The sequence below is a fragment of the Dendrobates tinctorius genome, unplaced genomic scaffold (genome assembly GCF_039654945.1).
Source record: "Dendrobates tinctorius isolate UK_male_01 unplaced genomic scaffold, ASM3965494v1 ptg000012l, whole genome shotgun sequence".
Lineage (NCBI taxonomy): Eukaryota > Metazoa > Chordata > Amphibia > Anura > Dendrobatidae > Dendrobates > Dendrobates tinctorius.
The window spans coordinates 5,098,660-5,125,000 of NW_027361680.1; the positions used below are offsets into that span (position 1 = coordinate 5,098,660).

The 26,341-nt window shown below is 46.4% G+C and overlaps 1 protein-coding gene across 1 annotated transcript in view; it reads right to left on the reverse strand.

Moving 5' to 3' along the window:
• The window catches only part of OLFML2B (olfactomedin like 2B), a 631,699-nt gene that overhangs the window by 229,827 nt on the left and 375,531 nt on the right, over positions 1–26,341 (reverse strand). The window contains exon 2 of the mRNA XM_073557967.1: positions 21,153–21,416. Coding sequence (XP_073414068.1) covers positions 21,153–21,416 — 264 coding nt within the window. The remainder of the gene's footprint in view (positions 1–21,152; positions 21,417–26,341) is intronic.

Below are 26,341 nucleotides of genomic sequence, written 5' to 3' on the forward strand. Positions count from 1 at the left end.
AAAAATAATGTCCATGACTGCAGATGATATGAGCACAATAGATGTGCAGAGTGAGGTAACAATGGTAATAAGTATAGTAACTGTTCATTAAGGGTTAACTTATCAGTCCAACGGCTTCCTGACTGCAGAGTTCTAAGTTCCAACAATGGCGCCAATGCTCTTAGCACTTCATGAGTCCGGTGTCATCCTGCAGGTGTTGTTGATCCAGTTCCTGGCGTTGGCGGTGACGAGTCCTCAATGTCTTGTGCGGGGTCCAGGATTCTTAATGCAAAGTGAAGCGCAGTTTCTAACACAGCTGGAGCTTGACGAAGCTCGGCAGAAGTAGACGGGTGAGAGCGGGTACAGTTCTCGGTGAGTCACCCGGTCTTTATTAGGCGGCACATGCACGGTATCTACTGACCCGGAGCGTTGGGTACCTTCTGCTGTGGCAGCCAATGGGCCTACGGCAGTTCTCTGGTCATAGTCTCTAAGTACATGGGTATGGTCGACATGGGCATTCTGGGGGGAATCTACAAATGGGCCCTGGCAATACCCTTGATTATATTCCTCCATGCCAAAGTGTTTATTACCACCATGGTCCACAACAAGTACCTTCCATACTCCATCATGCAGCCTCAGCCACCACTCAGCCTCATGGTCAATTAGGCCAACAAAGTAGCCAAATCACTCAGGCTGCTGGTCTACCATCTCCTCCACCTACATACTTTAAGTTGTGATTTACATATCTATATATATATATATTTGTGATTATTTTTATGTTATTTTATGTTTTATTCATAATATTTTTTATGTCCAACTTGTTTTTGGGCTGGGAATACTGGCCATAAATGCCATAAATATGTTTTTTGTTGAAACTACATTGTGTCAGTAAACTGATTTCATTCAATGTGTGTGTTTGTTTTGTAAGACGCACCCCCATTTTCCCCCCAAGTTTTGGGGGAAAAAAGTGCGCCTTACAGAGCGAAAAATACGGTACTTATTAAGCAATATACATCATACATTTTCAAATGAAACTTCTCTTTATTAATCACACACAACAACTCAAAATTATAACAAAGACACTGCATTCTCTCGCCATGGAGTGTATCCCTCCGGTGAAACAAAATAATTTGTACATACATCACGCACTTTAAGTCCAGGCAGAGGACAACATGGATCATGTACATGTGGAGTAGGCCTCACATTATTAACATCTGCCACATCATCAACATCATTTGCACTACAGTCATGTATTCTGGTAAAGTTGTGAAGGTTTACACATGCTTTGATAACCTCATTAACATTTCCTTCACTTAGTTGAACACGCCATTTAGCAATGAGAATGCCAAAGGCTCACCACCAGGCGTCGTGCACGGGATAGGCGGAAATTAAAATTTCTGCGCCGGTGGTCCAGGGTTCTACGTTGATAGGGCCTCATGAGGTTCATAGTTAATTGAAAAGCCTCATCACCAACCATCACATAAGGCACTGGTTCAAGATTAGACCCTGGTAGCTGTCGTGGTGGTGGGAAGTCCAACTGATTATTGCACATACGCTGACCCATAATGGAAGAATTGAACACTCTGGAGTCTCCTGTTCTTCCATAGGCCCCAATATCTACAATTTGAAACATGTGTGCGCTGTCGACCAGGGCCAACAGCACTACAGAAAAATATTCTTTGTAATTATAATATTGGGAGTTGGGTGGCTTACATACACGGATGAGCTTCCCATCCAGTGCTCCAATACAGTTAGGCAACTGGCACATCTCCTGAAACCCATGGGCAATACGCAGCCAATCTTGTTGTTTGGGCTTAGGCATGACTGATTGATGAAGTTGGGACCAAATTTCAGAGCACGTAGACCGAACAATGCCTGAGATGGTGGATTTGCCTATTAAGAACTCAAGATGTTGTGCCGCACAGGACAGGCCAGTGGATAGAAAGCTAGAGGGAAAAAAAACCCTTTAGGACATATCTAGGCATCATCATACCAAGTTTGGGCCAACATAACATTTAGCGGAGAGTGCAAACTAAGCCCTGGCTATACAATTTACAGCAGTATACAATACTTATGGAACATAACAGAATTTGAAAGAGCAGGGAATGTGAAAAGCATAATGTTTAACACAAACCCCCCCAAAAATTACAAAATAAAAAAGGTCAATCTTTGTTTTAGCAAATACCCACATCAAATACATACGCAACATAGGAGGTTTGGGACATGCCGTAAAGTAAGTAGAAGCCACTCCTCTGCCGAAATAGACTTGCGCATAACTGTGTCCTTGTAGGTGATCCCAGGGTGCACAGTCTCGAGGAGAATATCAAATGTGGCCAGGCTCATTCGACAATATTGGTAGAACTTGTCAGGATGGCTGCATAGTGAAGCATACAGATGGAGAAAATGGCCTTTGTCACCTGTCGCCTCAAATGTGGATGGACCCACATTCTTCTCCGCCTCCTCGGATCCACAATCACTGGGTAGGGCTCCAAAACGCTGGGACAAAACCCAGTGTAAAAGCACCTGCTCAGTGGTGTTAAAGGTTAGCCTGTATGACATGTTGCACACAAATCAGCTTTAGACATACACCAGCAAACACTGTAATGCAAAACTAGGAGGAGGGGACTTGTTATTGACCCAATAAATAGGGCTCCTGATTAATTTCTAATCATTTTCAGGCCATGGATCCATCATTTGGTCATTTTGCAAGTGTGCGACAAAATCACACCATATGGATACCATACGGATGTCACACGGATCCTTAGATGCGAGAAAATCTAATCATCGCATTGAAAAGGGATTACATATGGATCACCATACGGAAAACATTTGTGTGATTCTCGACTGACAAAATCGGTCCAATTTTTTAAACGTTGCGTCTGACTCCGGCCTAATAGAGCTTCTACCTGCTGGACCTGTTGTGGTGTAAGTTCTGCTAATTCAGCCCACATGCCCACATTAGTTCCAGAATACAGCGTCCCTCCCGCAGGTGCAGAGGTTCTGCTACCAAAGTTATGTGTTATGAACTGGTCACCGAGGAGGATGGCAGGAATAGGCTAGGCCACCAGGAAACCAGGAAGGTTGGCAACTTAGCGGATAGCAGACCCCTAATCCTAACAACACAACTAGTAGTAGCCGTGGGGCGTACCTACGATGCCCTAGATGCCTCGGCACAGCCGGAGAGCTAACTAAGCCTAAAGCAAGAAAGGTGAAATCTAAACTGCCCCAGAGTAGAACCTCAAAGGAATAGATAGCCCCCAAATATTGTCGGTGAGACAAGATGAGGCACAAACACAGGTAGAAAATAGACTGAGCAAATGATGGGGCCCAAACTGTCTAGACAGGAAAGGAAAGACACTGTCTGCAATCATGCAAAAACCCTAAAAAATCCAACACGTCTGATGTGCAAAAAACACTGAGGTCTCACGATCTCTCCCCCACTATATCAGCATTCTGGTGTAAACTGGCAGCAAAGCAAAAGAGACTAATATAACAGGGGACTGAACAAACTGACACATGCTGTAACATATGGAGTGGGGTACAGCACAGCCCCAGCAGGGAGCACGATCAACCCTCACAGCAAAGCAGAAAGAAGCAAAACCAGATCAGAAGCAAAGGATTAGCAAATGAACAACTTAGCTGAAAAATGTAGGATCAGGCAGGAGACAGCAGACCTCAAAATGCACAGGAAGAAACAATCACCAGCAGCAAATAAGGGAAGCGTGCTCACTTAAATACTCCCAGTCAGTAACCCCAGATTTCCAATCATCGTCGTCAGGTGGCAGACTTCTGTCTATCCGGCCAGCTTCACTACCCACAGCAACCACCAGAGGGAGCCCCGACTCAGAAGAGAATTCACAACAGTTGTGTCTACAGCCATGGTCCATGGATCTCCCTGTTTCACTGTCAATTGTGCGGCCTGTGGTGGTATCAGCTCCTCCGGCATTCCCAGAATTTGTGCAACTTCACTCTCGGGTGGGAGTGTGAGATTATCTTCTCCTAGATTAACACATCACAGTGGGACCATCCTGTCATGCACAGTAGCTAACATCTGAGCAACGAGGAGCCCTGGAGGTAGTTGCTCCATATAAGCTGGCTCTATCTGTATCTCGACTCCTTCGAGAGGGGTTCAATCCCGGAGGGGCAGAGTAAGCATGGTCTAGCCCAGTGGCAAAACCTTGTTAGCTGAGGCTGGAATGATTACTTTCCCCAACATCTTCCAGTCACTAGAGGTTTCTTGAGCTTGGGCCATACAGATTAACTCCTGGAACACTCTCCTCTGGGGAGTGCGAGGGCTTCACTGTTTCAGGAACACATCTGGGGACTCATTGATGAGAAGACTTCCAAATTCCTTTAGTACGTTCATCCCTAGAGTGACAGCATGTCCATTACCTGCATCTCTGACAGTTAGCACCACTTCTTTCCGACCCAGGTCTTTACCACAGATGGCGATTTGCATCCAGACCACTCCTGCGAATGGGATAGGTAAGTGATTAGCAGCCATTAACTTTATCACCGGGCCCCATTCAGGTCGCATTGCTTCGGGGAAATGTCGTCGAAAGTATGTTTCAGGCATCGTGGTCACCTGTGAGCCGGTGTCAACCAAATAACGGACATCCATCCATCCAGAGGAGAGGGCATATGGAAACTAGACATGTGGGACTTCTGATTCTCCTTCTTGACTGTTCAGGCTCCGGGCGGCGTCACCCAGCCTCGGAGCCTCCTAGTTTAAAGGACGGCACTGAAGGGGCCGTCCTCGCCCTGCATAACCCTGAGCCAAATGTCCAGTCTCACCGCAGTTGTAGAATGCATGGAGTTCTTCTCTGCGGGATATTCTCATTTCGTGATGAGGCTCAAGACCAGTTCTACCCCAGGGCAGGTTTGATGCGGTTGGTTTCTTCTTTGAATCAAACAACTCTTCTTGTATTTCCTGAATTTCTTTCTTCAACTTTTCCACCTATCTTGGTTCGGTGGCCATTGTCACAGATACCTCTCGGTTCTGGACCTTCCCTGCCGGGATTGTCACCTCCTGCTGCTGTTCACATATGCATGCTTCATTCCCCACTTCAGAAAAGGTCAAGCAGGCGTTTACCCGCCAGTGCTCTCACAAGGCCTGTTTCAGCAGCACGTCTCGCAAGCCTGTCACCAACTGGTCTCGCAGTACTATGTCAGTAGTCCCTATGCCCACGCTGTCTTTTCTAGTAATGGCAGTGTGGATCTCCTGTAGTACATTCATGAACTGGGTCACCGTCTCCCCCTCCCTTTGAATCCGGCAAAAAAAACGCATGCGCAACTCTCCTACATCCATGGGGTCTTCGTGTGTTTCTTCCAGTATCTGTAACACCTTACTTAAAGTGTCCCATTCTCGAGGGGAGTGTAGCATGTCAGAATTCCTCGCCTAATGCAGGAGTCATGGGGTGCATCCTCATCATTTCCCGGATCCGCTCAGTCCAGCTCCATAGCATGGTGTTGTTCCCAGTAAACTCTGGGAGGTTACTCAACATTGCCCCAGAGATATGCTGGTCCTAGGGCCCACCCCAACTGCTTGGTCTGCCGCCTCCATACTGTTGGACTGCATCCTGCCGACTATGCCAACTGTGAGCAGGTTGCGGGATGCAGTAACGGACAGGAGGCAGAGCAAGGGTTAACGTTAATTTTACTTGAACAGGGAGATACTCCATACAGGGAGAAGAAGGGAGAGACAAGGGTATTGCAGATGATATGAGCACAATAGATGTGCAGAGTGAGGTAACAATTGTAATAAGTATAGCAACTGTTCATTAAGGGTTAATTTATCAGTCCAACGGCTTCCTGACTGCAGAGTCCTAAGTTCCTACGATGGTGCCAATGCTGTTAGCGCGTGATGAGTTCGGTGTCGTGCTGCAGGCATTGATGATCTGGTTCGTGGCGGTGGCTGTGAGTCCTCGAGGTCTTGTACGAGGTCCTGGGTCCAGGATTCATGATGCAAAGTGAAGTGCAGTCTCTAACACTGCCAGAGCTTGATGAAGCTCGGCAGAAGTAGACGGGTGAGAGCAGGTACAGTTCTTGGTGAGTCACACGGTGTTTCTTAGGCGACACGCGTGCGGTATCTAGTGACCCGGAGCGTTGGGTACCTTCCGCTACGGGAGCCAACGGACCTATGGCAGTTCTCTGGTCACAGTCTCTGTCAGTGGCAGCAGGGATTCTATAGCGCGGGCCAGCGCTGTCATGGTGCTCAGAGGACGGACCACCAAACTTCCCCTACTGCATACTGCATGTTCCCACCAAGTTTGTCTGCTTTTTTGCACGCTCTCCCCTTTATAGCTTAGTTATGCCCCCTGCTGTCAAGTGCTATCAAGTGCAAAGGTTGGTCCGAGTTTCTAAACTTTCCCCCCCGGACAACAAAGGTATCAGCCCTGACAGTTCCGGACCCGGCGCAAGAGAAGTACCCCGGTCCGGTCCTTCTTCTTACATATGCATGATTTAATATTTCTCATTGATGCTGGGCTGTTTTTATAAATTAAATCAGGGTGGACAACTTCTTTAAATTGATAAAATGCACTTTAAAGGGGTTGACATGTAATGACACAGGACTAGTGTTGAGCGATTCCTTCCGATATCGGGAAATATCGGATCGGATTGGATCGGACCGATACCCCCAAAATATCGGGTATCGCCGATTCCGATACCGGAAACCCATGCAAGTCAATGGGGCACAAATATCGGAATGAAAATAAACCCTTTCTTTCCTTGCACATCCAGTTCGGCAGGGGGGGAAGAGTGTGGGCGGTGCGTGGGCGGACACTGTGCGTGTCTGTGTGTGCAGGTGGGGTCTGTACTGGCCTCTCGGGGGTCTGCGGTGGCCTGCCGGGGGTCTGTGCTGGCCTGCCGGGGGTCTGTGCAGGCTGCCGGGGGTCTGTGCAGGCTGCCGGGGGTCTGTGCGGGCCTGCTGGGGGTCTGTACGGGCCTGCCGGGGGTCTGTACGGGCTGCCGGGGGTCTGTGCGGGCCTGCCGGGGGTTGTGTGTGTGTGCAAGCATCGTCCGATGGGACTACAAGTCCCATCGGGCTATGCCTGCTACAATGACAGTCATTGACACATTAGCCAATGATGGGACAGTAGTAGTCCCATCCTCCAGCTAATGTGTTGAATGTAAAAAAACAAAAAAAAAAACAAACATACATACTACATACATACTACATACACTCACTGGCCACTTTATTAGGTACACCATGCTAGTAAGGGGTTGGACCCCCTTTTGCCTTCAGAACTGCCTCAATTCTTCGTGGCAGAGATTCAACAAGGTGCTGGAAGCATTCCTCAGAGATTTTGGACCATATTGACATGATGGCATCACACAGTTGGCGCAGATTTGTCGGCTGCACATCCCTGATGCGAATCTCCCGTTCCACCACATCCCAAAGATGCTCTATTGGATTGAGATCTGGTGACTGAGGAGGCCATTTGAGTACAGTAAACTCATTGTCATGTTCAAGAAACCAATCTGAGATGATTCGAGCTTTATGACATGGCGCATTATCCTGCTGAAAGTAGCCATCAGATGTTGGGTACATTGTGGTCATAAAGGGATGGACATGGTCAGCAACAATACTCAGGTAGGCTGTGGCGTTGCAACGATGCTCAATTGGTACCAAGGGGCCCAAAGAGTGCCCAGGAAAAATTCCCCACACCATGACACCACCACCACCAGCCTGAACCGTTGATACAAGGCAGGATGGATCCATGCTTTCATGTTGTTTACGCCAAATTCTGACCCTACCATCCGAATGTCGCAGCAGAAATCGAGACTCATCAGACCAGGCAACGTTTTTCCAATCTTCTACTGTCCAATTTCGATGAGCTTGTGCAAATTGTAGCCTCAGTTTCCTGTTCTTAGCTGAGAGGAGTGGTACCCAGTGTGGTCTTCTGCTGCTGTAGCCCATCTGCCTCAAAGTTCGACGCACTGTGCATTCAGAGATGCTCTTCTGCCTACCTTGGTTGTAACGGGTGGCAATTTGAGTCACTGTTGCCTTTCTATCAGCTCGAACCAGTCTGCCCATTCTCCTCTGACCTCTGGCATCAACATGGCATTTCCGGCCACAGAACTGCCGCTCACTGGATTTTTTTTCTTTTTCGGACCATTCTCTGTAAACCCTAGAGATGGTTGTGCGTGAAAATCCCAGTAGATCAGCAGTTTCTGAAATTCTCAGACCAGCCCTTCTGGCACCAACAATCATGCCACGTTCAAAGGCACTCAAATCACCTTTGTTCCCCATACTGATGCTCGGTTTGAACTGCAGGAGATTGTCTTGACCATGTCTACATGCCTAAATGCACTGAGTTGCCGCCATGTGATTGGCTGATTAGAAATTAAGTCTTAACACACAGTTGGACAGGTGTACCTAATAAAGTGGCCAGTGAGTGTATGTACAACATTCATACAACATACATACTACATACTACATACATATTTCATATATACTACATTCATACAACATACATACAGTTGTGGCCAAAAGTATTGACACTAGTGCAATTTTGTCAGATAATACTCAGTTTCTTCCTGAAAATGATTGCAAACACAAATTCTTTGTTATTATTATCTTCATTTAATTTGTCTTAAATGAAAAAACACAAAAGAGAATGAAGCAAAAAGCAAAACATTGATCATTTCACACAAAACTCCAAAAATGGTCCAGACAAAAGTATTGGCACCCTCAGCCTAATACTTGGTTGCACAACCTTTAGCCAAAATAACTGCGACCAACCGCTTCCGGTAACCATCAATGAGTTTCTTACAATGCTCTGCTGGAATTTTAGACCATTCTTCTTTGGCAAACTGCTCCAGGTCCCTGATATTTGAAGGGTGCCTTCTCCAAACTGCCATTTTTAGATCTCTCCACAGGTGTTCTATGGGATTCAGGTCTGGACTCATTGCTGGCCACCTTAGAAGTCTCCAGTGCTTTCTCTCAAACCATTTTCTAGTGCTTTTTGAAGTGTGTTTTGGGTCATTGTCCTGCTGGAAGACCCATGACCTCTGAGGGAGACCCAGCTTTCTCACACTGGGCCCTACATTATGCTGCAAAATTTGTTGGTAGTCTTCAGACTTCATAATGCCATGCACACGGTCAAGCAGTCCAGTGCCAGAGGCAGCAAAGCAACCCCAAAACATCAGGGAACCTCCGCCATGTTTGAAGGGAGGGACCGTGTTCTTTTCTTTGAATGCCTCTTTTTTTCTCCTGTAAACTCTATGTTGATGCCTTTGCCCAAAAAGCTCTACTTTTGTCTCATCTGACCAGAGAACATTCTTCCAAAACGTTTTAGGCTTTTTCAGGTAAGTTTTGGCAAACTCCAGCCTGGCTTTTTTATGTCTCGGGGTAAGAAGTGGGGTCTTCCTGGGTCTCCTACCATACAGTCCCTTTTCATTCAGATGCTGACGGATAGTACAGGTTGACACTGTTGTACCCTCGGACTGCAGGGCAGCTTGAACTTGTTTGGATGTTAGTCGAGGTTCTTTATCCAACATCCGCACAATCTTGCGTTGAAATCTCTTGTCAATTTTTCTTTTCCATCCACATCTAGGGAGGTTAACCACAGTGCCATGGGCTTTAAACTTCTTGATGACACTGCGCACGGTAGACACAGGAACATTCAGGTCTTTGGAGATGGACTTGTAGCCTTGAGATTGCTCATGCTTCCTCACAATTTGGTTTCTCACGTCCTCAGACAGTTCTTTGGTCTTCTTTCTTATCTCTATGCTTAATGTGGTACACACAAGGACACAGAACAGAGGTTGAGTCAATTTTAATCCATGTCAACTGGCTGCAAGTGTGATTTAGTTATTGCCAACACCTGTTAGGTGCCACAGGTAAGTTACAGGTGCTGTTAATTACACAAATTAGAGAAGCATCACATGATTTTTCGAACATTGCCAATACTTTTGTCCACCCTCTTTTTTATATTTGGTGTGGGATTATATCCAATGTGGCTTTAGGACAATTCTTTGTGTTTTTTCATTTAAGACAAATTAAATGAAGATAATAATAACAAAGAATTTGTGTTTGCAATCATTTTCAGGAAGAAACTGAGTATTATCTGACAGAATTGCAGGGGTGTGAATACTTTTGGCCACAACTGTATGTAGTATGTATGTTGTATGAATGTAGTATATATGAAGTATATATGTATTATGTAGTATGTATGTATGCTGTATGAATATAGTATATATGTAGTATGTATGTAGTATGTATGTATGTTGCATGAATGTAGTATATATGAAGTATGTATGTAGTATGTATGTTTGTTGTATGAATGTTGTATATATGTAGTATGTATGTAGTATGTATGTAGCAAGTATGTTTTTTTTTTTTTTACATTCAACACATTAGCTGGATGATGGGACTACTACTGTCCCATCATTGGCTAATGTGTCAATCACTGTCATTGTAGCAGGCATAGCCCGATGTAGTCTCACCGGACGATGCCTGCACACACACACGACCCCCCGGCAGGCCCGCACAGACCCCTGGCAGGCCCGTACAGACCCCCGGCAGCCCGCACAGACCCCTGGCAGCCCGCACAGACCCCCGACAGGCCCATACAGACCCCCGACAGGCCGGCACAGACCCCCGACAGGCCCACACAGACCGCGCATCATGATGACATCATTTCAGCAGCCAATCACAGCCATGCCATTAGTTAACATGGCTAACACAACTGGCTCATTGCATTATGGGAACTTCCGATTCCGGTATTCGATATTGTAAAAATATCGGAACTCGGTATCGGAACTCCGATACAGTGAATATCGGCCGATACCCAATATTTGCAGTATCGGAAAGCTCAACACTAGACAGGACAGTAGAACTGACCTTTGTATCCTTACAAACAGATTTGCTGCAGCTCTCACTGCTCTAATGTATTGTAACAATATTGCAACCCTGTCTGCCTGTGAGCTGGAAGCTGAAGCTGACAGGAACCTGCAGATGTGAGGTATAATCACACACAGCTCTGCAGTGAGAGCAAAGAGTGGCCATTACACATCATGCTGGTAACACTTTTATAAACAATAATCCCTGGAGGCACATTCTCATGTAGATCAGTGTCTGGCCCATAGTCCTGAACAGCTCATTTACATATAAGAAAAACATGGATTTCTTTGGAATAAGACATCGGAGTGCAGATATCAAGGTGTCATTTTATCCAGCTTCCTAAGGCTACTTTCACACATCAGATTTTTTCCAACAGGCAGGATCCCACTATTTTTTAAAAAAACGGATCCGGTGAAAGCTACCGCCGGAACCGTTTTTCTCTCAATGAATTGTGTTAGCGCCGGATCGCACCTTCCGTTTCTTCCGGCAAAATTTTAATTCCGGCGTCTGGAAAAAACGTCTCTAGTAACGTTTTTTGTCTGCGGCAAAAAAGCAGAAAGTGCTGGATCCGGTGCTTCTGTTTTTTTGCTATAATGGAAGTCTATGGTCACTGGAATCCGGAAAAAGCCGGATCCGGCCACCGGATCCAGTTTTTAGGTCTGAGCATGCTCATATCCAATTTGCCAGCCCCCAGGAAACAGATATAAACAATGCCAGTGAGGCCCTCATCCATTACCATGCAGCCAGCCAGCCACAGAGGAGCCAGCCGCCGAGCATCCAGTCGCAGAGCATCCAGCCGCAGAGCGGGGCCAGCGAGAGAGCGTGGCAAGCCACAGATCAGCCAGCAGCCGCAGAGCCAGGCCAGCCAGCCAGACAGCTACAGCAATCCAGCGGCAGACATGTCTCTTTCTTCTGGGAGCCCTCCCCCGCATCGTCAGAGCTTAGAGGTAAATAATTTTTTTTGTTTTGTTTTTATGTATTTATGTATATTTTTTTTATTCTGAACAATAATCCAAAAGCCCTCAAATTTTATCACACTCCATCTCTGATATGCTATCTCCGAGCACGTCGTCCCTTTTACAGCACCGGCTATTTGGCACAATAACAGTGCTCCATTTGCTGTCCCACATTATCGTGCCCTCTAGATGGTAAAATTGTACCCTAGAAAATGTTAATGCCCTGTGCAAGTGCCCTAGAAAACAGTGACCACATTTTCCCCCTAGAAAGTAATAATGCCCTGTGTATTCTTTTGATGTTCACAATACACTAAGTGCTCTTATAACAATAATGCTTCTAATTGCCCCACTTAATATTTAATGATATCCCCAGTATCCCCCAATGTACAGCGCCCATATACACAGTATGATGGGCCAACAGGTCCCCTATACACAGTATAATTTGTATACAACTCCCCTTTACACTCCCCTTTTAAATCAAAGCAGGTGCTGAAACTGTTTTGCATCACAATTTGCACAGCTTTGAAGTCTGCCCTATGCTTCGACAAACAATTTTGCACAAGTCTCTTTGGGTATTAATTTGTTGAAATGCATCTCTTATGTAATTTTTCAAATCACTGACACTTTTTGATTTTCGACTGTAAACTTTGTCCTTGAGTACTCCCAAAAAGATCAAAATCCATTGGGGTCAAGTCTGGTGAACATGCCGGCCAATCAAATGGGTCTCTTCGGCCAATCCATCTATTAGGAAATTTTTCATTACCCTATTTTACACATACTGTCCACCTACTTTTCGACCCCCCTGTATATATATATATATATACACTCACTGGCCACTTTATTAGGTACACCATGCTAGTAACGGGTTGGACCCCCTTTTGCCTTCAGAACTGCCTCAATTCTTCGTGGCAGAGATTCAACAAGGTGCTGGAAGCATTCCTCAGAGATTTTGGACCATATTGACATGATGGCATCACACAGTTGGCGCAGATTTGTCGGCTGCACATCCCTGATGCGAATCTCCCGTTCCACCACATCCCAAAGATGCTCTATTGGATTGAGATCTGGTGACTGAGGAGGCCATTTGAGTACAGTAAACTCATTGTCATGTTCAAGAAACCAATCTGAGATGATTCGAGCTTTATGACATGGCGCATTATCCTGCTGAAAGTAGCCATCAGATGTTGGGTACATTGTGGTCATAAAGGGATGGACATGGTCAGCAACAATACTCAGGTAGGCTGTGGCGTTGCAACGATGCTCAATTGGTACCAAGGGGCCCAAAGAGTGCCCAGAAAAAATTCCCCACACCATGACACCACCACCACCAGCCTGAACCGTTGATACAAGGCAGGATGGATCCATGCTTTCATGTTGTTTACGCCAAATTCTGACCCTACCATCCGAATGTCGCAGCAGAAATCGAGACTCATCAGACCAGGCAACGTTTTTCCAATCTTCTACTGTCCAATTTCGATGAGCTTGTGCAAATTGTAGCCTCAGTTTCCTGTTCTTAGCTGAGAGGAGTGGTACCCAGTGTGGTCTTCTGCTGCTGTAGCCCATCTGCCTCAAAGTTCGACGCACTGTGCATTCAGAGATGCTCTTCTGCCTACCTTGGTTGTAACGGGTGGCAATTTGAGTCACTGTTGCCTTTCTATCAGCTCGAACCAGTCTGCCCATTCTCCTCTGACCTCTGGCATCAACATGGCATTTCCGGCCACAGAACTGCCGCTCACTGGATTTTTTTTCTTTTTCGGACCATTCTCTGTAAACCCTAGAGATGGTTGTGCGTGAAAATCCCAGTAGATCAGCAGTTTCTGAAATACTCAGACCAGCCCTTCTGGCACCAACAATCATGCCACGTTCAAAGGCACTCAAATCACCTTTCTTCCCCATACTGATGCTCGGTTTGAACTGCAGGAGATTGTCTTGACCATGTCTACATGCCTAAATGCACTGAGTTGCCGCCATGTGATTGGCTGATTAGAAATTAAGTCTTAACACACAGTTGGACAGGTGTACCTAATAAAGTGGCCAGTGAGTGTATATATATATATATATATTTTGTATAACAGGAAGCTGAAGCAGCAGAAGAATGGGCTCGCAATTGGTAAGTTTCTTGCATGCATCGCAGAAACACATCATCACACTACACACAACACATAAAAAAGTGATCATTACAGACATCACACTGCACACAACGCCTACATCGAAGCACATAATTTTTGTTTGTTTTAATTTTATAGTCTTCTGATTCTGGTGTTTAATCCAGAGGTCATCCCAGGGTCGTCGGCGTGAGCGGCCGGGAGGTCGACAGCGGGTAAGCACCTTTATTTTTTTTTGTTTTTCTTCCAATGTTATGTTGTTGTTTTGCGTCTAATGTTGTTGTTTTTTGTCTTTTTTAACAGCCTTCACAGTGTGCTCCTGAATTGGACGGTGAGGAGGAGGCCGGGCTAGATATAGACCTCCTCATCTATCTGATCCAAGAGCGGGAGCCACTGTGGAATATGGGGGACCACAGCCACGCAGATCTCATTGTGACCCGTCGGCTCTGGGAGCAAGTATGCCAGGAACTTTTGGCCAACTGGGAGGGCCTCGATGTTCGGGCCCAGCATAAAGCGCGTAAGTATACACAGTTCTGTCATGTTGCTCGATGTAAAGTGTTGTATCCTAACCAATTTGTGCTTTCACTTTTCAGGCGAGAGAATTGTCAAGCGGTAGCGGTCAATCAGGGATCGCTTCAAGAAGGAGTAAAACAACGAGATGCGGGCCCCGAGTGGATCTGGAGGACGCAGGAGCAAGAACAAATATGCCAACGCCCTGTCGTTCCTCCGGTCAACGATGGTGAGCAGAAGGTAAATATTACCCACCCCATTTAAGAAAATATGTTTACATGTCTAGCACTTTTTTTTTTGTTTCAGCCAGGGCCATGCAACACTTCGACAGTCCCGTCCCATCTGCACCTTCCCTACCTTTACTCACATCTGATCCCTAGGGCCCACCCCCTTGCGCTGGAGCATCGTGGCCCACTGCATTGCATGAATCTGCTGGTGAGGATATAGCTTTTCCTTTACCCCACCCCTCTGCTGCTGCAACCTCTTGTACACCTGTGGGTTCTGTGCGGCAGCGCCAGAGGGGTCAGGAAAAGAGCTATGAGCCCGAATTCTTGCATCTGAGTGCATCCTTCCAGAACTGTCTGAAACTGTTGTCTGAGCAAATGACCGCAGGATTTAATTTACTCAACAACATTATTCTTGAATTGCGCACACCTGGTTAGGATGCAGTCAGATGCAAGTAAAGCTCCCAACCACACATTTTTCCAGTCGGTACTCGAGCGCATGGATAAGCTATCTACTGACCAGCAGATGCATGTAATGCAATTGTGCCAGTATGCTCTAGCACATGTTAGCTCCAAAGCCCCTCCACCCTCCCCGGTACTTCCTCCCACACCTGCTCCCCCTCCAGCCACTGTCCCTCCTCCTCCTATGCAATACCAACATCATGCCCCGTACCAGCATCCTGACCCGTACCAACATTCCGCCCCGTACCACTTCCCAACCACATCATCTGCGCCTCCACTCCCTGCCCACTACCACCAGTCTCCTTCAACACCCATCATGCCTCAAACCCACCCCTCTTCTCCACCCTCCACCACTTCTGCCTCCCAATCCATCCATTCTACCCCTGAAACATTCCACATTTCCAATACTACCCCCGGTTTCTTGTCCACCCATTCTATTTCTATCTCCACCCCTTCACCTGTTTTACCTACTGATCCTTCACCATCACCACCACCATCACTTTCTTCTCTCCACACTCCCAATGTCAAAGTGTCTCAATCTGATAGCCCCTCCAGCATTATCGCCAACCCCCACTATGTTGATTTATAATTTTTTTGGTCCTAAGAATTTGTAAATAAAAGGTTATTGGTTAACATTTTTGTCTTTTATTGAGTTATAAGGTTTTTAAGGTAAAAAAAAGTTGGTTAAAACAAAGTTAAATACTGTGGGTAAAGAAGGTAAAATACTTTGGGTAATGCACAACCAAGTACACAACTTGGGTAAAGAATGTAAAATACTTTGGGTAATGCACAACCAGGTACACAACTTGGGAAAAGAAGGTAAAATACTTTGGGTAATGCACAACCAGGTACACAACTTGGGTAAAAAAGGTAAAAGATTTTGGGTAAAGAAGGTCAATGACTTTTGGTTACAAGGTCCAAGAGAAATTTTTCAAACTCTCTCATCCTCCTAGTCTACTCTTCCTTGAGGTGAAATAAAGTATTCAGCAAATTTGTCCCTCATTCTGGAAACTGACACATAACTTCTATACGTTATGTTGTGATAATCATGCAAGGTGGTTTCTTCAGGGTAGTCATCAATGGAAATCTGTTCCTTGCATATAACAAAATTGTTCAGAACCACACAAGCTTTCACCACCTCGTCCACAGTTTCAGTCTTCAGGTTGATAGCGGCCAATAGAACTCGCCATTTGGCTGTCAAAATCCCAAAAGCACACTCCACCTTTCTGCGTGCTCGTGTGAGGCGGTAGTTAAAAATTCTTTTAGCTGGCGTCAATCTATTAATGTAGTATGGTTTCAGCAGGTGTTCCGATAGTTGGAAGGCTTCATCCCCAACACAAACAAATGGCATTGGTGGCCCAGAGGTTTCAGGCAGCGGTCTTGGGGGTGGAAATTGGAAGGTGTTTCCATAGAGATGATGCCCCATTGCAGAAAATTTGAAAACTTGGGAATCATTGGAGCGGCTATAGGCCCCAATATCAACCGCTATAAACTTGCATTCAGTGTCAGCGATGGCCATGAGCACAATGGAGAAATATTTTTTATAGTTAAAATATTCCGATCCAGATCAAGCAGGTTTGACTATGCGGATATGTTTCCCGTCCACTGCACCCAAGCAATTGGGAAACTGACAGATTTGTTGGAATTTATCAGCAATTTCCAGCCAACTCTCCATTGTGGGATGTGGTATAAACTCGGCGTGTAAAGAGTCCCACAATGCACGGCATGTGTGCTTCACAATTCCGGAGATGGTGGAAATCCCAAGTCTGAACTGGAAATGGAGTGACGAAAGGGATTCGCCAGTTGCAAGGAATATGTGACAAAAAAAGGGGAAAATGAGTACAAAATACCAGAAATAACATTACAGTTATAAGTCAGCTTTAACAGTAGGAGATACAATAAAAAGAATTATTAAAAACTTCCAGCAACAACATTACAGTTAGAAGTGTCCTTTAAAAGGAGGAGATACAATAAAAATGGCTTACCGAAGAGTCACCATCAGACGCTCCGCTGGTGAATTTGAGAAGCGGCAATATGTGTCACTTCTTCTGATGAGGTGTCCAATTCGTTCCACCAATAAATCAAAGTTCTCCATTTGCATCCGAACATATGAGAAATATTTCTCAGAGTTTCTTCGTAGCTCCATGTATAGTGTAGACTAAACTCCATGCATCATTCTCTTGGCTGTGATGGGGTGGATCCACAAACGTCATTGGCGCAGACGCATGATGCACTGCTGTCTCTCTCGCTCCTTCTCCAGAACAATCGCTTTCAAATGATTCGCCTCAACAGTAAAATCCACATTAATCTTCAGAATGTTTGCTATCAAGGGCTGTCACATTGTAGAAGGATCATCTTTATTCTCATTTGCACAAGGAAAGACTAGAAGCAATGGGATCAAACTGAATGGGAGACGACACAGATTAGATATTAGAAAAAACTTTTTGACAGAATGATCAATGAGTGGAACAGGCTGCCACAAGAGGTGGTGAGTACTCTTTCAATAGAAGTCTTCAAACAGAGGCTGGACAGACATTAGTCTGAGATGATTTAGCGAATCCTGCTTTGAGCAGGGGGTTGGACCAGATGGCCCAGGAGGTTCCTTCCAACTCTACGATTCTATGATTTTATCACGCCTTCCATCTTCGACAGCCACTTGCTCTTCTCTACAACCTGCACTTGCTCCTCTACAACCTGTCAAAGATGGGCTGTAGGAACACTGTATATATAGGTTTTCAATAGCCAATCACATTTGGGAGCCTCCTATGGGCGTTTTAAAAAAATGGATCCATCTTAAAATGGATAAACAACTGGAAGAAACGGATGTAAAACTGATGAAACGGATCCGGATTTTTGCCGGATCCACTAGACGGATCCGGCAGAAAAACGGATCCGTTTCATCAGGTTTTCAGACTTGACGCCAGATCCGGCTCTCTGGCGTGATGCCGGATCCTGCCTGTTGGAAAAAAACCTGATGTGTGAAAGTAGCCAAGACCGACACGCACCCATCGACTGCTTAGGAGGATTGATTCTTCTGACAGATTCCTGTTAAGGGTTTTCTTAACATTTTTCTGAGGTGTTTTAGCAAAGGGTTTTTTAGGATATTTTAAACTTTTTTTGTGGGTGATTTTTTTTAAAAAACATTAAGCAATTAATAAAATACTTACTGTTTATGACGTGAAAAAGCCTCAAAAATGCTTACAAAAGACCTAAGTGTCTTTGTGCCATTACTGTAGCCTTCTCATTGATTTGTTCTGCAAGTATGGAGCAGCTTCAAAGTGGAAAACACCTGAAATAAGCTTTTGAAAACCTGAAGTCAGCCCTTACCTGTGCTAAACAGGACTACTTCACAAGAATCACAAACCTCATATCTTTTGTATGACTGCAAACAGTTATTCAACACTGTTAACTCCCTCCTCCATCCACGGTTGCACCTTTTGACCTGCTTCATTTCTGCAGAAGCTTTCCACACATTTCAAAAATTAAGATCAACCAAGTCAGACAAGGCATTACTTTTCAGCCACAAAAACTCTTCCGTATAACAGACCAATGCCCTTCTCCCATAACTTTCCTTCCCACCATCACAGAAGGAAAGCTTACTCAACTTCTCTCCAAATTGCATTTCACCACTTGTTCTCTTGACCCTATTTGCAACCCAGTAACCTACTGTCTCTTTTCCCATTACCATGTAGATTGTAAGCTCGCGAGGGTACGAGTCTGTCAATGTAGCAAAATAGCTCATTGTAATTTTATATATGTACTAGATTATGGCCCGATGCTATCGCATCGGGAGGATGCGATGGCATCACACCTCTTGCCATGTTAACCCTCAACACACACACTCCTCTCACCTTTCACCATCTCCACTCACATCCAATCACTCTTTCACTCCACATACGACCCCTTCTCTCACTCCGTCTCTCATACTCACGCCGTCATCGCCGCTGCTCCACGATCCCCGACATCTTCTTCCGCCGGCGCCATCCTGGATCCAGACGTTATCCATGCCGGCGACATGTTCTTGCGGCGACGCCATCTTGAGTATCGTGAAGTCCCGCGATACTCAAGATGGCGTCGCCGGAAGAACATGTCGACGGCGTGGATGCCGTCGGGACCCAAAATGGCGTTGGCGAAATCTCGCGAGATTTCGCCAACGCCATTTTGGATCCCGACGGCATCCACGCCGGCGACATGTTCTTGTGGCGACGCCATCTTTAGTATCGCGGGATTTCGCGATACTCAAGATGGCGTCGCCGCAAGAACATGTCGCCGGCGTGGAGGACGTCTGGATCCAGGATTGCACCGGCGGAAGAAGATGTCGGGGATCGTGGATCAGCGGCGATGACGGCGTGAGTATGAGAGACGGAGTGAGAGAAAGGGTCGTATGTGGAGTGGAAGAGGGGGGGCGTGAGTGGAGATGGTGAAAGGTGAGAGGAGTGTGTGTTGAAGAGTGTGTGTGTTGAGGAGGAGTGGTGTGTTGAGGGTTAACATGGAAAGAGGTGTGCGGTGATGTCACCGGTTACAACTGGACGGAAGTTGTTACAAGTACCGGAAGCTGCTTAGGGCATTTATTATTATAGATTTTGTATGTAAACTGTTTTCACATGTACAGCACCATGATATCAGTGGTGCTCTAAAATGTTAATAGTAATAATGACTAGAGTTGAGCAAAACAGGTCGGTCAGATTCAAAAGTCGCTGACTTTCGCCAAAGTTGGGTTTCGCCGAGCGAAACCAGACGATAGCGTGAGGTCGGCCATGCGGTCGGCGACCCGAGCACCAAAGTCGGATTTCACAGAATGCTTGTACGACACACGTGACTTTTTTTTTCAGCCAATGAGCAAGGACGTACACTGTGGGCAACGAGATGACATGTGCAGCGTCGATTGAGAGAGAGAGAGAGATTGATTTTGCGCACTTTAAAAAAAGCAGTCTGGCATGTAGGTGTCCTCCACTCCCTGCCGACTTTGCTTCCCCATTGACTTGCATTGGGTTTCGTTGTTTCAGTCGGACCTCCGACTTTTCCCGATAATCGGCTGATTTCGTTTGACTCGACTTTTGAGAAAGTCGGGTTTCATGAAACCCGACTCGAACCTAAAAAAGGCAAAGTCGCTCATCTCTAATAACGACAATAATAATATATTTATTATATATGTTTTTCAATAAATCTATATATAATTGCCTTATATTGTCCGTCATCCACTTCCATCTGGATGACCCCGAATCCCACAATCCACCGCGCCGACCGGAAGTACGCCGACCGCCATATTGAAATGCCCAAGTGATGGGTATTTCAATATGGCACCTGCTGGTGGTACCAGGCCCTTCCACAGTACCACAGTCTTTCCTGCCAGCTGGCCGCCACCAGGACCCCCCCGCTGCTGGACCTGCCGCCACTGAACCCCCCCACCGCCGCCGCTGGACCCGCCGCTGCTGGCCACGCCATGTACATACACACGTACACACACACACGTACGTACACACACACACATGTACACACACGTACGTACACACACACGTACGCACACACACAAGTATGTACACACACACACACTCACATACACACACACACGTACACACACATGTACTCACACACACACGTACTCACATACACACACATGTACTCACACACACACGTGCTCACATACACACACGTACTGTCACACACACACGTACCTCACACACACACACATACTCACACACACACACACGTACTCACACACACACGTACTCTCACACACACACACGTACTCACACACACATACCCACATACACACACACATGTACTCACATCTCCAGCACAGGCCGCAAATCACCCTCTTTCCTGCCGACTATGACTGCACAGAGGTGGGTGGGCAGGCAGCTGCGGAACACACAGACATGTACACACACACACACACACATGTATGTACACACACACATGTACTCACACACACACACATGTACACACACACACACTTCCCTCCTGATGCGATAGCATCGGGCACACCTCTAATATATATATATACACATACACACAAATTCTCTTTGTATATACATAGATGAGTAAAAAATACAGGGAAAAATACCTTAAAGCCATTTTTTTCAGTTTCTTTAAGCTTCTTTAGACGAAAATCTCCCTCGCATGGATTTAGAGCAGATGGTGGGGCGACACATGCACACTTGCAGTCTGGACCTGATGTTATAGTCTCCACAGTATAGAAGTCCTCTGGCTGGGACTGACCCTTCTTAGATCTTTCACATGAGTCTCTATTTAATGGTTTTACAACACATTTGCACTTGCAGTTGGATCCTTCTGATATGGCTTTTACCTTGTCATAATCACCAAGCAACTGTAAAAAGAAAAAAAAAATTTGATTAGATGTTCATAGAAAATCTGTTTTTTACATCTACTGGAGCTAATCGCCTTGTTTATACCCTCTAAAGGGTAAAGCTGTTCCAGATAACAGAGAAGAAACAGAGATCATGGTGGAGATTTGCAAATATCTAGAGGCTGGTTTATCAATGCTGTCTAAAGGCCCCGTCTCACTAAGCGATCTCGGTAGCGAGATCGCTGCTGAGTCACAACTTTTGTGACGTAACAGCGATCTCACCAGCGAGATCGCTGTGTGTGACAGCGATCAGCGAGCGGCCGCCCTGCCGGTATCGCTGATCGCTGGAAGAAACCTCTGGACATTTCTTTGGTCGCTGGTCTCCCGCTGGCCAGCACGCATCGCTGCGTGTGACAGGCGGGAGACCAGCGATCAGGTGTAAAAAATAATAAAAAAAATAAAAAATATAGTTATTCTCACCTTCCGACGTCCCGTTCAGCCATCCTGCCTCTCTCCACGCTCTGGTCCCAGTGATTCTTTGCATGAATGACCGCGAGATGTCACGGTCTCGAGGGATAACAAAGTCTCGCAGTCATTCGTGCAAAGGATCACTGGGACCGGAGCGTGGAGAGAGGCAGGATGGCTGAACGGGACGTCGGAAGGTGAGAATAACAATATTTTTTATTTTGATTCTATTTTTTACAACGATGGCAAGTGATGCCGGGCACTCGGCATCGCTGTGCTGATCGCTGGTGAAGCTGTCTGTGTGACAGCTCACCAGCGATCACATAGCGACTTACCAGCGATCCTGACACCTTGATATCGGTGTCGGGATCGCTGGTAAGTCGCTTAGTGTGACGGGGCCTTTATCCTTAAGCAGTGCAAACTGAGAATAGATTAGTGTTTCCCAAACTCCAGTCCCACACATCATGTTTTCAGGATTTCCATAGTGTTGCACACGTGAGACAATTCCTGATGCCTTGATGACAACTCCATCACCTGTGCAATACTAAGGAAATCCTGAAAACATGGTCTGTTGGGGGCTTTGAGGCCAGGAGTTTGGGAAACACTGGACTAGACAGTCTTAAAATATGCCAGATTTATCATGATGGCTCATGCTGTTTGAGAAATCTGTCTAGTGTTATCATTGTGTAGTGTAAGATTACACCACTTTGTATTTAGCTTACTTTGGGCCATAAATGTATTCCACAATTTTGACATATTTTTGTTATATTGAGCTAACAGAAAAAGTCATGCCACCCTTTCCAGATAAACCACAATCTTTTTCAGCAAGGCCACACACTTTCTTTTCCAAAGTTTTATTCTTTTTCAAAACAAAACAAAACAAGACAATAACATTGAGTCATTAATTCACGCAACAGACGTTAGATCATAGAAAATCAAGTGCAAGCGCAAACATAGCAATCGAAGTAATGGATGAAGTACAATAAACGGTATGTCACAAATCAAGTTGAGGGACCACTTTGTTAAATAAAAATCCTACCAAACTCATACTAATGGGGGAGGGAAGACATGGTCCCATACAGACCATTTCTTGAAGAATTTGTTGAAGTGATCATTATGAAGAGCGAATTGTAGCTCATGGCCACACACTTTCATCAGCCAAGGTGTAGGAAGTGTCTAAAACACAAAAAAAATATTGTGCAAGGCAGTTTTTTGGCACATATTGCACCATAATTCTGCCATATTTTGACTGCTTTTCCATTAGAGCAGTGTTTCTCAACTCCAGTCCTCAAGACCCACCAACAGGTCAAGTTTTCAGGATATCCTTAGCATTGCACAGGTGATTTCAACACCTGCTCAAGCATTAATTCCATCACTTGTGCAATACTTAGGAAGTCCTGAAAACATGACCTGTTGGTGGGTCTTGAGGACTGGAGTTGAGAATCACTGCATTAGAGCCTGCGTCCGGCCCTCCTGCTTATCCTGCTCTCCCCCAGGGCCCCCTGGTGCAGCCTCCCCCTGCAGTCCCCGCGGCGGCGCCTCCAGCTCCTAGCGCTGCCTCCAGTCCCCCACAGAGCCCTGGTACCGTTGTTGCCTCCGGTCCTCTGCCTGCGTTGTTGGCTGCTCCCGCTGCCGACATTGGCTGTCCAGCGCGGGTAGGCCACCGGTCCAGTCAGGGCACCTGCCATCCGGAGCGGCTGCAGGTGGGGGAGCCATCAGTGAGGTCCCGCTAGCCAGGCGCGGGCAACAGGACAGGAGACGCGTGGCACAGGTGCATGAAATCCCTGCTCGGCTTCCTGCTCTGCATAGCGTGGCCCCGCCCCCTCTAGCCCTTCACTTCCTGTCTCGGCCAGAACAATGCCAAGACAGGCTTGAAGAGATCTCCACACTGCTCCCTGCAGGCGCTCACACATTGCCTGCACGGGGAGACATGGAGATCAGTCTGAGCCCCCATGGACCGGTCTCCATGCTGTCTCCAGCAGGCGCTGATCAAACATCTGCACGGGGATGGCTGGAGACCGGGAGAATGCATAATGCAGCTGCAGAGCGCTCTGTTCGGTCAGGTACGACCGATCAAAGCGCTCTGCAACTGTATAATACAACCGTAGTCACTCCAAACACTAACATAATCCCCAAAAATACATCAACCCCATTGGCCCAAACAAATAATAAAGAATGTATATTAACCCCCGCCCCCTCATATCCCGGCAATTTAACCCGTCCACCGCTGCATGACAGGACGGCGTTACCGGTTATAGCCAGTAACCCACCCCTTGCCAAGGAATTACGTGCCCCTAACACCCCTCATAGCCACAACGGACGAAGGCAGAGATGCCACTCGTCGTCGTGATCCTCCTCCTACGATTCCCGCGTTGATTCGCACTACCCCTCTAAAAGTTGCCACCCCTCCCGTTATGATGGCAGACACAAGTCACATACCAGCCGACGTAGATACTGGACGTCTCAATCTACATCCACATCTGGAGGGTCAGAGCCGTCGCTAAGCCCCGATAGGCGACATCGGGCACACAGCAAACACCAAAATTCAGGGGTTAATTTGGGAGCTATCAGCCGGGGATACCCATCCCCCAGGGCTTACAGCTCTCATGACCATCAGGTCACTGCCCAACTCAGAGCTAGAGTTCTGCCATCACTTTGCTTCACTAAGACTCTAGCGCATGACATTCAGTCACACGCTCCAAATGTGGCTATCAGCCGGGAAGACACCGCCTCTCAATCTGCCGGCCCATCCAGCCACAGCATTAGCCAGCCAATCGCTATAGCAGGAGCCGGAGTTCCTCCATCCTTGGTTATCACCCCTCCTATGCCTGCGGGAGCAGGGGTTCCGCCAGCATCACACGGCGGTGAGTGTCCTAGGGTCAATGATGAATTAACGGTGAATGGGGTGATCACAAGGGAGAATGAGCTAGCCTCAGTGATAAAGGAGCTATTACAACACTTAACACTACCAAGCGGTTCTGCTGAAAGCAACACAACATTTCAGTCAGCGAGTTTACACAAGGACGCCTTTTTCTCTGGAATCAGCCCACTAGGCGCACACATAGACCAAGAGACGAGACCAAAAATATGGAATAATGACTACGTCGACATATGGTCTCTATTGTCAGTCGACCAACAGACAGTGGATAGAGAAAGGAGGACAAGCGAACGGTTATACGATAGAAATAGATCAAGAGTAGCCCAAACCATGAATAATTGGCTACAAGCGTTCGCAGTACTGGGCTGTATTATGGGCCAGAAGCATCCGGAACGTTGCTCCGAATTATTTATATATCAGGATCTGATATATAATTTGTATAAATCCCACAGCGGTTCAGCCTGGCGGCGTATGATGAGGAGTTCTGCAGGTGGCTGACACTACAGCCCCATCTAGGATGGGGGGGTCAAAGCGACAGATGTGTGGCTGCGACTAATCCTGTCGCAGAAGCAGGCCCCCTTTTCATCCGCAACCACTAACTACTCCGCAGGTCAACATTCAGTGGTCGTACAAAAACCAGGGGCCTGCTGGCTATTTAACGAGGGGAACTGCAGCTTCCAGGCGCTATGTAGGTTTAGACATGACTGCTCAGCTTGCGGGGGGGGGGGGACACCCAGCAGCAAGGTGTACTATAAAGAAGCGGCACAGCTATTACATTCAGGTTTTACAGACGGTTTCTTTATCCCCTTCAAGTTGACTAGAGCCCAAACACTGGCCAATAACCTAAAATCAGCTTGAGAATATCCTGAAATCCTAAACCAAAAAATAGAAAAGGAAGTTGAGTTAGGTAGAATGGCGGGCCCCTTTCAGTCGTTGCCCTTCAAAAATATCAAAATATCTCCTCTTGGCATTATACCGAAAAAGGAGCACGGTAAATATTGTTTAATCCATCATCTGTCTCACCTAAAGGGTGAATCGGTTAACGACGCTATCCCCCCAGAGGAAGCTTCTGTCACATACGCGTCTTTGACAGGGCTGTAGAATTAGTCCGGGCAGCCAGGCCCGGTGCCCTGCTAGCAAAATCAGATATAGAATCAGCATTCCGTCTCTTACCAGTACATCCCAAATGTTACCACCTATTAGGATGCAAGGTGGACCAGTTCTATTATTTTGATATGTGTCTGCCGATGGGATGCTCCATTTCGTGTCACTATTTCGAGTTATTCAGCACGTTCCTAGATTGAGTAGTCCATTATGAAACAGGCAGCAATTCTCTGATTCACTACCTCGACGATTTCTTGTTCGTTGGTCACAAAAATTCTAAACTCTGCTCCCTCCTGCTAGCCAAAGTTAAATTTGTAGCACGGCATTTCGGCGTCCCGCTATCACCTGAAAAAAACAATTGAACCATGTGAGGCTAGTTTCACACTTGCTTTTTTTTCGCAGCGCGTTTTTCCCGCAAAAAAACGCATTGAAAAAACGCATACAAAAGCATACAACTGCTGCGTTTTTTTCAAGCATTTTTATGAGCATGCATGAAAAA